This window comes from Rattus rattus, chromosome 9, assembly GCF_011064425.1.
Source record: "Rattus rattus isolate New Zealand chromosome 9, Rrattus_CSIRO_v1, whole genome shotgun sequence".
NCBI classification, from domain to species: domain Eukaryota; kingdom Metazoa; phylum Chordata; class Mammalia; order Rodentia; family Muridae; genus Rattus; species Rattus rattus.
Window position 1 is genome coordinate 64,696,286 of NC_046162.1, and position 14,822 is coordinate 64,711,107.

Here is a 14,822-nt window from a genome sequence, read left to right on the forward strand (position 1 = left end):
GGTGTGATGTTTGGAATTCTGGAAACTTTTCAGAGAGTATATAAAGGCTAGAGCCCTGACATGGTGGGAGAGGTTGTCAGTGGTCGTTCAGGAGTGTTGGCTGTAGTTTGTTTTAAGACATGCTCAAAGAAGAAACAGAGGGAAAGAAATTAGATGCAGATCTCTCTCTCTCTCTCTCTCTCTCTCTCTCTCTCTCTCTCTCTCTCTTTCTCTCTCTCTACTCCCCCTCCCCTCCCCTCCCCCTCTCTCTATCCTTGTTTCTCTCCTAGCTAGTGTTATGGTGTGAAACCTGGGGGATAAAAGATGGGGGAAAGGGGAAGCTACAAAGTAGCGAAGACCAGCTACAATGTAGGGATAGTGTTGTTACAGCACCAACATGCTCACATGTGCTTCTACACATTCCTGGCCTGAAGAGCCGCCCATCAACCCACCCCTGAACTTTCCACTGCTGAGGATAGCCTCTTCGTCCTAACCACTTTCCTCTGTTGAAAATGGGCTTCAGAAGGTTCCAGAACATTCTGAATCATTCAAGATCAGTGTTCTGTATGTCTGGGGCCCGCCTGTTCTGTGTCAAGATTGTTGAGTGGCATTGAGAAAGCCAGAGTTTGGGGGCCAATCTGGGGCCAGTGGGAAAATTCCCACCACAAACTTCTGAGCACAAGGAAGAAAAAAGCTGGTTTAGTTCCTAGAACGACTACAAGCCAAACTGTCACAGAAAGCTACCTGTGGCTTCCAACCGACCCCCCACCTGCCTTGGGAAAGTCTTGAAAGGTAGACTGAGTCTGATCGCAAAGTTGTTTAGATCCACTGAATGCGCATAGTACCCTGCCTAGTTACCATTGTGCAAATTCTGCCCCAGTTGTTTGCAAGTGTAACTCCCTATCAGAGTCTGCTTGGGGTCATCTCCCTTGAAGTGCAAGGACCCCAAGATTTTGGAATTAAATTCCTCTTGCTTTTACATCGACCACCGCCTCCATGAGTCTCATTCAAGTCCTGGCAGAGGTTCGACTCGGACCCCACAGCATCGCTGATCCTCTAGGTGCAGTGCTCCGCCTTTACCTTCCCAGCCGTGAAGCCCTGAGGTGCAGGTTCTCTGCTGCCTCTCTCATCACATGGCTAGGTTTAAGAAGCCACGTTCTTCTGTGTGAGTATATGTGTATTATGGTACATGTTAGACAGTCAGCTGGGAGTTGCCCCAGGATGATGTGACTGCCTCTCAAACGCCTTAGAGGGTCTCTGCGTTGTGAATGGCTCCTCAGCTGACTAGTCAGTCTTAGGACTGTAATCTCACAGTGACTGTATGTAGAGAGGTGCAGGCTAGGGGGATGTCCTTGTATGAGGAGCATGCGGGCTTCTTAAGAATGAGGAGCTCTTGCTTCACTGTAGACGCCCTGTTCTGAAGGGAATGCCCCTGTCCAGGTGGTCTGCCATGTTCCTTTCTACACTTAAGGCCAGCAGGTGAGCCTCAGGGATGGGGTGAAACCCGTCTGGCACAGTTTCTTGATATTTCTAAAAGGCTTAAAGCACTTGCTGCTCTTTCAGAGGACCCAGGTTCTGTTCCCAGCACTTACATGGCAGCTCACAACCATCTATGACTTCAGCTCCAGGGAGATCCGCTGTCTGATTCTGGCCTCTGCAGGGCCCTTGCACACACCCCTCTCACACACAACACACAGTTACAAATAAAGGTAGAAACTGGAGAGATGACTCAGTGTTTAACAGCACTGGCCCCTCCCCAAAGGACTAGGGTTCAGTTCCCAGCACCCACACAGTGGCTCATAACTGTCTGTAACTCCAGTTTCAGGACATCCAATGACCTCTTCTGACTTCCATGGCTATCAGCACACAAGCGATACATAGGCATGTCAGCAAAACACCCATACACATAATAAAAAATTTTAAAATAAAAAATCATTTAAAAGTTTTGACGTTGAACAATTCTGCTTCTGGGGCTGGGGAGACACTCGTTGGGTAAAGACATTTGCTGCACAGGCAACCCTCAGAACCCAGGGAACCGCTGGATGCCCTACTGTGTGTCTGTAATCTCCTTTTACATGGAGGTGTGAGGCGGGAAAGGGGAGTGACCCAGAGCTCAGAAACTCACCAGAGAGTGGGTGTGCAAGAGGCAGAAATAAGATAGGACAGCCAGGAGTAGTGGCTCACACCTTTAGTCCCAACACATGGGGACAGCCTGATCTATAGAGTGAGTTCTAGGACAGCCAGGGCTATGCAGAGAGACCTCAGTCTCAAACAAAATAAAATAAACAAACAAAAGGAACAAAAAAGACAAAAATAAAAGAAACATCAAACATGCAAAACCCTAAGAAGGCAGAGGAGGAGAAAGAAGACAGAGGGGAGGAGGAGGGGGAGGAGGAGGAGAAAGAAGACAGAGAGGAGGAGGGAGAGGAGGAGGAAGAAGACAGAGAGGAGGAGGGAGAGGAGGAGGAAGAAGACAGAAAGGAGGAGGGAGAGGAAGAGGAAGAAGACAGAAAGGAGGAGGGAGAGGAGGAGGAAGAAGACAGAAAGGAGGAGGGAGAGGAAGAGGAAGAAGACAGAAAGGAGGAGGGAGAGGAGGAGGAAGAAGACAGAAAGGAGGAGGGAGAGGAGGAGGAAGACAGAAAGGAGGGAGAGGAGGAGGAAGACAGAAAGGAGGAGGGAGAGGAGGAGGAAGAAGACAGAGAGGAGGAGGAGGGAGAGGAAGAGAAAGCCCCAGGTTCAGCCCCATGGTTCAGTGGGTGAAGGCGCTCACCCCCAAAGGCTGAGGACCTCAGTTCAATCCCCAGGACCCACATGGAGGGAGGATAGAACCAATTCCGACAAGCTGTCCTTTAACCTCCATGCGTGTTCCATGACACGCAGACAAATAAGTAAGTAAATAAATAAATGTGTTCGTTTGAGACAAGAGTCTCAGTTTTTTACAGCGACCCACCTGCCTTTGCCTTTTTTTTTTTTAAGATTTATTTCTTATATAGAAGTACACTGTAGCTGTTTTCAGACACACCAGAAGAGGGCATCAGATCTCATTACAGATGGCTGTGAGCCACCATGTGGTTGCTGGGATTTGAACTCAGAACCTCTGGAAGAGCAGTCAGTGCTCTTAACCACTAAGCCATCTCTCCAGCCCCTGCTTTTGCCTTTTAAGGGCTGTGATTAAGGGTGCACACCAACACACCCAACTAAATAAACGTCTTTCGGAAGAGAGAGCCCGCCTCGAGGCAAGGTGGAAGGAGAGAACAGGAAACCGAAGTTGCCCTTGATATCCACATGTGTGCACCGCCATACATCTGTGCAGCCACGCTCACAAGTGCACACCACACATGCATGCACACATGCACGCACACACATACACAGTTGAAGGAAATCAGGCTGTTGGGCCACACACATGCATTCACTTAATAAGAATAATTTTTGTTTTATGTTTATGTGTATATTCGTGTGCTATCCAGATATGAGCATAAAAATAGTTCAGGCAACGAATTTTATGTCATGCCTACGTTCTCTCCTGAACATAGACAGAATGACAATAAGGTCATTGGAGTAAACAAACCATACAGCCGAAGCCATCAGGATGGCTATGAAGTCTGGTCAGGGATGGGGTGTGTCTCATTACCAGATCACTTGTCTGACAGATATGAGCCCCAACCACCAAATTCACTCCTGGAACAGTACCAAAGTCAGAATTGATATACCCCTGTGGAATTCTCTGAGTTTCCAGTCTCTGGGGGGTCTGGACTGTCCGGTTTGAGAAGGGGGCTCAGTGTCCCTCCCATGACCCTCTATAGACTCGTGTGGCCTTTTCCATCAACTCAGAACAGACCTGAGACCATGTCAGAGCCAGACTTCTGTCTCCCGCCAAACACCCCAACTCTGGCCGGGAAGCCTGGCTCGGCATGGTGTCCCTCTCTTGCTCACCATCATGATCTGGGTACCGGGTCGCAGGGCCATCTCATCTGCTGCAGAGCCAGGGGTGACTCGGTGAATGAAGATCCCTGTGAGGTTCCCGCCAATGACACCGATCTGCTCCAGCAACGCGTCCCCTTGGAACGCCAGCACTGTGACCTGGCTTAGGATCTTGCGGGCTGGCCTCCGCCTCACAGGGACGCTGCTGTGGGCGGATGGACACAACCTGAGCACAGAGGTTGGAGCAGCTCCAGATTCTGGAATTCTCCTCTCTGCTCTGGAGATGGCTGTGACTCCCCACGGTCACACCCTGCTCTGTCACTTCCAGGCTCTGGTTCTCTAGTCAGTGGGTGTCCCCAGCATGCTCCTCACCTTTCTGAGACATTCAGGCTCCGGGAAGACCCCTGCAGGCTGTCCTCTGTCTGAGAGAGGTCTGGAAGGAAGTGAGATTCATTGCAGCTTGAGCCTGAGCTCTCCATCTTCTTGCTCTTCTTCCCCTGCTGTGCACTCAGCCCTCCCCGCTGGCCTCAGGTAGCCCAGGCCTGGTTCAGCCCCTTCCTGAGGTCTCTCTTTGTGCTCAGTTGTGCGATTTCATCTTTCCATGGTGGAAGCTGCCTACATTATTCTGCCATAACTGAACAAGTTGCCAATATCTTAAGGACGAGGAGACAGAATTCTAACATTTAGATTTCTGAATTCAATTAGGGATCAGATCTAAGGGTTGGGGAGAAGGCTTAGTAGTTATGAGCACTTGTTCTTGTAGAGGACCAGAATTCAATTGTCAGCACCCACACCTGTCTGTAACTCCCGCTCCAGGGGGGGGGACACCCTTTTCTGACCTCTGTAGGCACTAAGCATGCATGGGGTGCACAGACACACATGCAGACAAAACACCCACACACATAGACTTTAAAAAGGGAGCCTCAAATCTGCCACAGCCCTGGCCTGCTCCCTGGCACTGACCAGCTCCCCGCTGGCTCTGCTAGGCCTGTGAATCCTCATATTAGATGCTCCCTGGGGCTCTCCAAGCTCTAGCATATTAAAAATTAATTAATTTGAAATGGTTTCACTATGTAGCCCTTGAATTCTCCATCCTTCCAAGGACTGAGATTACATGTGTGTGTCTCCATATCCAGAGTTGTCTGTCTGTCTGTGTCTGTCTCTCTGTGTGTGTGTGTGTGCTTGTGCATATGTGTGTGCATGGGTGTGTGAGCATGGTTGTGTGTGTGCATGGTTGTGTGTGTGCATGGTTATGTATGTGTGTGTGTGTCTGCACATGGATGTGTGTGTGCATGGTTATGTGTGTGTTCGTGTGTGTGTGACTGTGTGTGTACCCCAGAAGTCTGCGTCAGTTGTCTTCTCTATCACTTTCTGTCTTATTTTGTGAGGCAGCCTCTCTCACAGAAGCAGAGCTCTTCATTTTAGCTAACCTAGCTGGTCAGAGAAGCCCAGGTAACTACCTATCTCAGTTCCTCAGCGCTGGGCTTATAGATGCCTGCTGCCGTGCCTGGCTTTGATGTGGATTCTGGGGATCAGGCCTTCGTTTGCACCCAGCAAGCACTACTCTCTGAGTCATTTTCCAGCCCCAAATACAGCATTTAAATTTGTATTCTGTGACCTAGGACCCAGGGTATCCTATTCCTATCTCAAGATAGGGTGGAAATCTAACAGGTGCCACCCACAGATAGTCTTAGCCCAGATCACAAGCAAGAAACCATTTGACTATCTTAAAAGGCAAATTAAATTGAGGTAACACTCCAGATGTGTTTGAATTTGATTCAGTAACTGTAAACCTGAGGTAGAAGTTGGCAAGTGTTTGGATTTCTGGTCCACTGTGCTGAACAATTCAAGGTACTCTCTCGCCCTCTGGTGGCTATGGGATGAATTCTGGTTTGGTGCTGAGCACCTTTGTGAGAGCCAGGTGTGCCCCCAGGTGTGCCCCAGGTGTGCTCCAGGTGTGCCCCCAGGTGTGCCTCAGGTGTGAGGCGGAAACGTGCCAATGCCAATCACAAAGGGCCAGTTCAGTTACAGGTATAAGAAATGAGGAGAGCCTTGGGAACCAGTGCCCAAGAGAAGGAATACCCCTGTGAGACGCAACCTGTGTCAGACAGATGTCTCTGCTGGCCACTGAGCACCCATGCCTGCTGCATGGGTGTTTGCTCACAGGGCAGGCAATGGGGAGGAAAACACACATGTCTGTGGCTACCTGAACACACATGCTGAGCCCGTGTGGCTATGAAACAACCCTCTCGGCCTCTGTGTGAGAATTAAAAAGACAACAGCCCAGCTGGGCTCGGGTAGCCTCAACTAGAGAGAGGCCAAGGTCAGAGGTCGAGTTCCAGGCTGTCTCACTCGACTCCCTATGGCCGAGGAAGAGAGCACGTTGTCGAGATCCTTGTGTGTGGCAATGCTCACCGGCTCCGTCTAACATCTCAAACTCCAGGTCTGTGTCTGTGTCGTCCAGCGTAGCCCCTTGAAGGCGCACCTCGAGGACTTCTGGGAGGCTGTCACAGAGCACAGGAAGCTGGCTAGCTCACACTCACAGATAGCACAGCTCACGCCAGCCCAGGCCTTGAAGAGCTCCCAGCACCTTCCCGAGCTGCAGTGCCCAAAGCCCAGACCGTCCTTGGTCTCGCTGCCACCCCCTGCAAGCTGGACCCCAAGCCTGTACCACGTTCTACCTTAGAGACTCAGGGTCTTCCAGAAAATCCTCTGCCACCCGTTTGTAGAGGGACTGCTGGCTGGGAGGCATGGGGCTGCTAGAGCGGAAGCTGTCCGTCTGCTCCCGGCTGGATGTGGAATTCAGGTCCCACCACAGCCGGGACTGGTGGAGGGTGGGTGGGCAGAGGGTGACGGCACCGGAAAGAAAAGCAGAGGAGGAGGACATCAAGTCACAGCGGTCGAGTGCCTACTGTATACTCCCCGGGTTGTGTGTTTGGTGTACCATTTTGCATCTAAAGCAAGGAGACCCTGGAGGAGGGAGTTACTGACTGGTGAGGGGAGAAGGGTTAGGCTGGGCCCAGTTCTGCGCAGGCGCTGAGATGACCTAGGTCCACCCACTGGGAATCCTTACAGCAGCTCTATCCTGAGGACAGGCGCCGCCCCGGGGCGTGGGGGCGGGCTGATCACTGGGGAAAGCGGGAAAGCGGGGATCAGTGAGTAAGTGCACAGGTATGGCAGACTTCCTGGAGGGAGTGACAGAGGAGCCCAGTGGAGGAGGGTGTGGCAAAGTGAGTAACCAACCTAGCATCAACCTAGCACTGTGGGAGGAAGCTGGAGCCAAGATGGCCACATCCTAGGGTGTGGGGGAGGGCTAGATAGGGGAGGTGATCCCAGTCAGGTATTTGAGAGGGAGGCGGATTGGGAGTCGGTGCTGAGTCCTAAGGTTCCTCCCCATTCTGGCCACAACCCCAAAGGAAACGCGGCAGGAGCTAGAAGATGTGATTTTGATTGGCCTCTGGGGTTCGGGCTGGAATGTGGAGTCTCCCTCTCCATCCCCAGTTTTCCAAGAGCCAATGAGCATACAGTCTGGCTTCTCTGCAGATGCCTGGACTGTGTGGGGGACACTGCTGGGGTCAGCTAGGAAGGGAGCATGAAACCCTCCTCAGGAGGTGGCAAGGGGACTCCATGTCCACCTGCCTCTCATCCCCATTCCAACTCATAAGAGCCCCCAGTAGTGGCTCTGCCATCTACCCTGAGCACCTGCAACTTCCATGGCAACTGTGAAGAGACCGCCTCTCCTCTGCCAAAGGTGGACACAGGTGGACACTGTGGGTCTCATATTCCAAGCACCCTGGGCCGCGTAGAATAGTGTCTCCTGAAATCCAGGTCCCCCAACAACTTCTGAATGTGACCTCGTTTGAAAGTAGGGGCTTCACGGGTGAAACCAAAGCTAAGATGTCACACTGCGTCAGGGTGGCCTGCGAATCCACTGGCGTCTCCCTGTTGTGGTTTAGATTCTTAAGTGTCCCCAAGATTATGTGCTGAAGGCTTGCTTGTCTGTGGGTGTGGTGCTATTGGGAAATTGAAACTTTAGGAGGAGGCCGACGGAAGGAAGTTAGTTAGGTCACTGGGGTGTCCCTGAAGGAGATATTAAGTCAGGTTCTGTCTGTTTGTCTGTGTCTCCCTGTCTGTTTCTGTTGGCTTACAGGTGATTCCCCTAGGCTCCTCCCAGGGACTTAGCAACAACTTAAGTCATACCTGCTGCCAATACCTGCAGCCTCCAGAACTACTCTGCTCCATGCTCCAGTTATGCTCTCTCTCTCTCTCTCTCTCTCTCTCTCTCTCTCTCTCTCTCTCTCCCTCTCTGTCTCTCCCTCTCTGTCTCTCTCCCTCTCTCTCCCTCTCTCTCTGTCTCTCCCCCCTCTCCCTCTCCCTCCCTCTCTCCCCCTACTTCCCTCCCACCCCTCTCTCCCCCCTTCCCCTCCTCTCCCTCTTTCCCTCACCCTCTTTCTGCCTCCCTCCCCCTCTTTTTCTCTTCCCTCTCTCTGTCTCTGTCCCTCTCTTTCTCTGTCCTTCTCTGTCCCTGTTTCACTGCCTTCGTGTCTCTGCTCCCATCTGTCTGCCTCCTTCTTTACTCCCTTTCCTTCCCCCAAATAAACCCCCTTATACTACATCAGTTCTGTTGCATGATTTAATTTCTCAGGGGGCCTCTCTCTCTCTCTCTCTCTCTCTCTCTCTCTCTCTCTCTCTGTCCCTGTCTTTGTGCCCCCCCCCGCATTTCTCTTTCTCTGTCTCTGTTTTTCTCCCTGCTCTCCCAGCTGCAGTGCTGGGAGGTTCTGCCCCACCACACCACCACAGGCCTGAATGATGGGTCTGAGCATCCGTGGGGGAAACCTCTGAACTGAGAACACAAGCAGCCGGTTTCCATTTAAGTTGATAATCTCAGAGAAACTGCCTGATATGCCCTCTAAGTCAGTGGTTCTCAACCTGTGGATCTCAATGCCCTTGGCAAACCTCAGTCTACAAATTTACATTACAATCCACAAAAGTAGCACAATTACAGTTATAAAGTAGCAATGAAAATAGAACTGTATTAAAGGTCCCAGTGTTAGGAAGGTTGAGAACCAATGCAAGGAGATCTGGAGAACTCCACACTATGACAGAGGAGATGGGAGAGACGTGACTGCAGGCTAAGGACTGTTGGGGAAGCAAAGCTGCAGAGATAGAAAAGGCCTTCCTTGGGGTTGGGGATTTAGCTCAGTGGTAGAGCGCTTGCCTAGCAAGTGCAAGGCCCTGGGTTCGGCCCTCAGGGTTCGGAAAAAAAAGAAAGAAAGAAAGAAAGAAAGGAAGAAAGAAAGAAAGAAAGAAAGAAAGAAAGAAAGGAAAAAAGAAAAAAGCCCTCCTTAGGCTGGAGAGATGGCTCAGCGGTTAAGAGCACTCACTGCTCTTCCTGAGTTCAAATCCCGGCAACCAAATGGTGGCTCACAACCATCTGTAGTGGGATCTGATGCCCTCTACTGGTGTGTCTGAAGACAGCTATAGTGTGTGTGTGTGTGTGTGTGTGTGTGTGTGTGTGTGTGTGTGTGTGTGTGTGTGGTGTAAGTCTGGGGAAGCATGGCCTCGTTGGCACCTTGATTTTGAGTTTCCAGCTCCTGGAACCACGAGGGAGTAGATTTCTTGTTTGAAACACTCAGTGGTATCAATTTCTCTCTATGGGGATAAGGTTCCCAGAGATATCTTAGCCCTGATGATGTGTTGGGCTGGATGCAGCAAAGAGCAGGGACCTAGGTCAGGGCTAGGGGTCAGGGGTCGGGGGTCGGGGTTCAGGAGCGCATACCTCGGTGGAGCTGAGGAAGCTGCAGTCACTGTCATCTGGTGGGCACACAGCATGCATCCTCACAAGCCGCTGCTTCCCCCGGAGGCAGAGTTCCCTGTTTCCAGCTTCCTGCTTGGGCTTCCAAAGAGGCCAGATGTCCCTTAGCTCTAGGACCCCCGTGCCCCCCAGTGCCCCTTCCCACCCTCGCACAGGTTCCCATTTTAACTTCTGGGTGAAATTCTGGTGTTTTCTATTCTCTCAGTAGTTACTCTCAAGGAGAAGAGATCCCCCTGGCTTGAGAATAGTGTGTTTCAGTCTTTCTAGAGAATCTAGAGAATATGTTGTGCTCTAGGATAAGATAATAAACAGCGTAATGTTTGCATAGGTACACATATGCGTACATATTTGCATGCTACAAAGAAAATGAGGGTGGGTGAAGAAGCCATTAGAGACTGGGAGAGGATGGCATCAAACGCACCCCAAACCCAAAATGAGCAGTTAGGTCAGAGGGACAGCTCAGGGGTCAGGATCAGGCCTGCTCTCGCAGAAGGCCAGGTTCTCTTCCCAGCACCCACATAGGAGCTCACGACCATCTGTCACTCCAGGTCCAGAGGCTTTGACACCCTCTTCTGGTCTCCATGCATGTGATACATAACCATATGATCACACACATACCCATAAAAATAAATTATATATATATATATATATATATATATATATATGCGGTTAGCACTTAGGTGTCTGCCCTTCCAGTTTTTTGTGTGTGTGTGTATGGACACATATACACAGTGCATAAAATAGGTATATGTTCACACATATATGCATTTTGGACACACATATTACCAAATGGCATGTGTAGATTGTATTTACTTTGCGTGGGTGCATGCGTGCACATCTACACATGCCATGGCCTGCCTCAGAGGACAACTTGCAGGAGTTGGGTCTCTCCCTGTACCTGTGGATCATGGGATTGAGCTAAGATTGTCAGGCTCGGTAGCAAGTGCTGTTATTTAAGCCATCTTGTGTGTATGTATGTGTGCATGCATGTATGTATTATGTATGTGTGCATGCATGTATATATGCATTATGTATGTGTTATGCATTCATGCATTTGTTTGTGTGTATGTATACATCGTAAGATGGGCCTTATGACCCAGGCTTGTACATTCAGCCATTGAGAAGACTGAGGATGCAGGGTTACAAGTTCAAGACTAGACCAGGCAACTTAATGAGTCCGTTCCCAAGATTAAAAAAAGGTTTTTTTAAAGGTTGGAGAAGGACTGGGGGTGTGTATGGTTTAGTAGCAGATTAACTTGCTTGACCTGACTGCTGCGTGAGACCACGCACACACATGCCCACACACACACTTGTACATGTGCTCGAATTCTCACGTGAACACACAGGCAGGTGTAGGGCAAGGAAGAGACTCTGACTGTGCCTCCCTCCTGGACCATGGCTACTTAAGCAGTCTTGTCCATCCAGAGAACCTGACCCATGCTGCCCAAGGGACCAAGCAGGCATTGTGACACAACTCTCAAGTGCACAGGTCCCTCACCACAGCGTCTGTGTCACTCAGCTCCTGGATTTTTGACTTTGGGGATATCGTGGGCATCGTGACACCTCTTCTGTCACAACACACCCAGATTTCCTGGTTCCAGAACTTCCCCCCTAAGCTTTCCTTTCTATGACATAGTAACGTCAGCATGAGGAGAAGCAGAAGCTGCCCTGTGCACTCAGCCCCACAGCTCCACAGTTGACAAAAGGCAGACAGCTCTGTAGAGGACCGTGTGGACTCTGTCCTTGTCTTTCCAGCTCAGTTAACATTTCCTGTGCATCACTGTCCCCCATAAGCCCCACTATCCAGCCTCCCACTCTCGGGGTGGGACACTCACTCCTCCTGGGGCCTCAGCCTGCAGCCGGCGCAGCTGGGTACGAAGCTCGCAGACCTGCTCCGTCAGCTCGAACACTCTCCTGCGAAGGGCATCCTTCTCCACCAGGCGCTGAGAAATCTCCATCTGGGCCCTGTCCCTTGCTGTGTACGCCTGTAGCCAAGACAGGAGAGACAGACACGAATAGTTAAGGGTGGTTTGGGGCGGGATAACAGAGCCAGACGTCTGAACTGCAAAAGGCACCCCCATGATGTAAGCATTTGCTGTGAACTCATCAAGTGTGCGCTAACCAGGACTCACACTGACTATGCAAACCTACTACGTTTTAATAAAACCTATATCTGGGATGGACAGTCTATGTCTCGTGTCAGGAAAAAGGGCGGGGAGACTATCAGAGAGCCCATGTCGGTGCTGTTGTAAGGGGAGTTTGAATCCTATCCCCTGAGCCAGCAGCTCTGAGCCTCGTCTGCACACCAGCAGGGGGCAGTGTAGAATCATCCTGCCCTGCGCCAGCCTCCCCTCTGTTCCCCAAGGCTTCCGATACCTGGTCACGTTCCTTCTGCAGCTCAGCCACCTGGCCCTGAAGCATGGTCATCTTCTCTTTGTAGAGTTCACAGTCCACCTGGGTCTTCCGGAACTGGAGTAGGGTCTGTTCCTTCTCCTCCCAGTACTGTAGAACACACCCATGATGCTCATTGGCTCTTAGAGCTTAGGTGGGAGGGGGGAGTATAGGTGAGGGGAAAAGGAGGCAGGGGGCTTAGAGGGCAAGTGAAGAACAGGTCTACAGAGCCACAGAGCCAATCATACTGGATATAGTCAGCAAATGTGCACGCACGTGTGCAGAATTGCAGGCTGTTTAATGGCTCTTAAACAAACACACAAGCAATTTCCCCCAGCTCATTCTCTCCTACCCTTCCCTTCTTTTCTCTCTGTCTTTCCTTGTCTAAATCCTGGGCTCTAGTAGTCCCTAAATTTGACACACTCCTGGGGTTTCTCCATCACTTGTCTGACTATGAGGTCTGGGCTATGGAATAGCAAACTTAGTCAGACTGTGTTAATGATTGAATCTGTTTGTCTGTCTGTCTGTCCTACAAATGAACCCATCCCAAGATGAAGGTCATGACTCAAAGGAAGGGCACCACTGCTTCACCTGCTTCTGCTGCCTCTCCGCGGCCACTGCTCTCTCCCGCAGTGAGTGGATACGATCCACCAGCTCTTGCTTGCTCTCCCGGGCCTCATCCAGGCTCTGTTCTAGAATGTCCTTCTCCACCTGGTGAAAGATTTATTCATTTACTATATCTATATCTATATCTATATCTATATCTATATCTATATATAAGTACACTGTAGCTGTCTTCAGACACACCAGCAGAGGGCATCAGATCTCATTACAGATGGTTGTGAGCCACCATGTGGTTGCTGGGATTTGAATTCAGGACCTCTGGAAGAGCAGTCAGTGCTCTTAACCACTGAGTCATCTCTCCAGTCCCTGAAGGAATGATTTATCAAAGAAATTATGTGTGTATATGTGTATGTGTACCATGTGGGTGCAATACCTGTAGAGACCAGAAGGCGGCACTAGAACACCCAGAACTGGAGTTCTACATGGCTATAATCTGCCACGTGGGTGCAGAACCTTGGTCCACCGCAAGAGCAACAAGTGCTCTTAATCACCAAGCCATCTCTCCAGTAACCCTTCTCCCCATCAATTTTAAAGGAATTAAAGGGAGCTGGGTGGTGGTGACAGAGGCAGGTGGATCTCTGAGTTCAAGGCCAGCCTGGTCTACTGAGCTAGTTCTAGGACAGCCAGGATTACACAGAGAAACCCTGTCTTGAACCACCACCTCCCTTCCCCCCGCCCCCAAAAAAAAGAAAGAAAGAAAAAGAAAAAAAAGAAAGAAAAGAGGGGCTGGAGAGATGGCTCAGCAATTAAGAGCACTGACTGCTCTTCCAAAGGTCCTGAGTTCAAATCCCAGCAACCACATGGTGGCTCACAACCATCTGCAATGAGGTCTGATGCACTCTGATGAGTAAAGTGTTCTCAGAATTCCAGGGCTTCAGTGTCCCCAGCTCCTAGGCTCTAGGAAGTCACGGTGTAAAGGATGCAGGAAGTCTTATGGGCAGAACAGATTCATATTTCTGTATCTCTATGGTTTCCTCAGCCTTTCATTTTGTTTTAGCCAAGGTATCACCTGCCTCTGGCTTTCATGCAGGGGTTGCAGACATGAACCACCCCACCCAGCAGAGCCCACTGTTACAAGTGGCCTTTTCTCTTGCAGCTCAGTGTGGTCTCAGTAAATTAGCTCACAGAGCAAGCTAATCTAGGGACACGGTTTTTAATGCTGTCACCATCTGGGTGGGTGGAAAGAGGGAGGCAGAAAGGAATGAGAGAGGATTGCATAACCTGACCTGGTGGTGCAGGTCTATCATGCCAGGATACTGAGACAGGAGGATCCTGAGTTCAAAGCCTGTCTAAGAGAAGGGATTGCATGAGCCAGGAACCTTGACTTAGCAAAACCACCTGGGAGGGAGTCTCCCAGCCCATAGGCACCCCCTGATGCTAAAGACAAGGCCTCTCCAGATCAGCAGGAGACATCTGGCCTCCTGAGGGACCAAGACCTACCAGGCTGAAGGTCATCGAGCGGAGCTTCTCGTTCTCTTCCTTAAGCCGATTCAGTTCCTCTCCTTCAGGCTCCAGGTCGCTGGCCATCTTCAGGGACCTCTCTAGAGATTCTCTTTCACACGAAGATACAAGGCTTGCCCGCTGGAGCTCCTGCTTCACCAGGTAGAGCTGTGTGGGAGGAAGCGGGAGGACGATCATGGGAAAAGTTTCTCCACTAAGCATTGGCCGGGTGCAGCTTGTCCTTGTTCCTGCTGCTGATGGCATGTGAGGAGCCTCAGCCCCGACCTTCAGAGGTGTACGTGGGTTCACCTCCTGAGCAATCCCAGCCCTCATGAGAAGGGGCACTTAATAGTGCTTACTTTATTTTAAATTATATATACTTATCTGAGTATATATCTAACTGTTTGTGGACATGTGCATGTGATTGTGGTTGCCTGCAGAGGCCAGGAGCATTAGATTGCCCCTGTAGCAGGAATTATAAGCTGCCTAATATGGGTTTGACAACCCGAATTCGGGTGTTCTGGAAAAACAGTGAGTACTCTTAGCCACTATGACAGTTTGAATGCTAAGTGTCCCCTTCCGCTCGGGTGTTAGAACACTTGGTCCCAGTTGGTGGTGCCATTTAGGGGGAGGTTAGGAGGTGCAGGGTTTC

At 50.6% G+C, this 14,822-nt stretch overlaps 1 protein-coding gene across 12 annotated transcripts in view; it reads right to left on the reverse strand.

The window, feature by feature from the left end:
* Card14 (caspase recruitment domain family member 14) overlaps positions 1-14,822 on the reverse strand; it is a 28,944-nt gene that overhangs the window by 7,840 nt on the left and 6,282 nt on the right. For 9 of the 12 annotated variants that reach the window (XR_004389030.1, XM_032912226.1, XM_032912224.1 and 6 more), the window contains 10 exons: positions 14,171-14,338; positions 13,957-14,019; positions 12,698-12,817; positions 12,092-12,217; positions 11,551-11,700; positions 9,680-9,796; positions 6,582-6,724; positions 6,316-6,404; positions 4,273-4,333; positions 3,913-4,105 (listed from right to left, as the gene is read on the reverse strand). Coding sequence is in view for 11 of the 12 variants with exons in the window: in XM_032912226.1 (XP_032768117.1) it covers positions 3,913-4,105; positions 4,273-4,333; positions 6,316-6,404; positions 6,582-6,724; positions 9,680-9,796; positions 11,551-11,700; positions 12,092-12,217; positions 12,698-12,817; positions 13,957-14,019; positions 14,171-14,338 (1,230 nt within the window). In the remaining variant the exon portion in view is untranslated. The remainder of the gene's footprint in view (positions 1-3,912; positions 4,106-4,272; positions 4,334-6,315; positions 6,405-6,581; positions 6,725-9,679; positions 9,797-11,550; positions 11,701-12,091; positions 12,218-12,697; positions 12,818-13,956; positions 14,020-14,170; positions 14,339-14,822) is intronic. The other 3 variants (XM_032912231.1, XM_032912228.1, XM_032912227.1) reach the window with 2 other exon arrangements.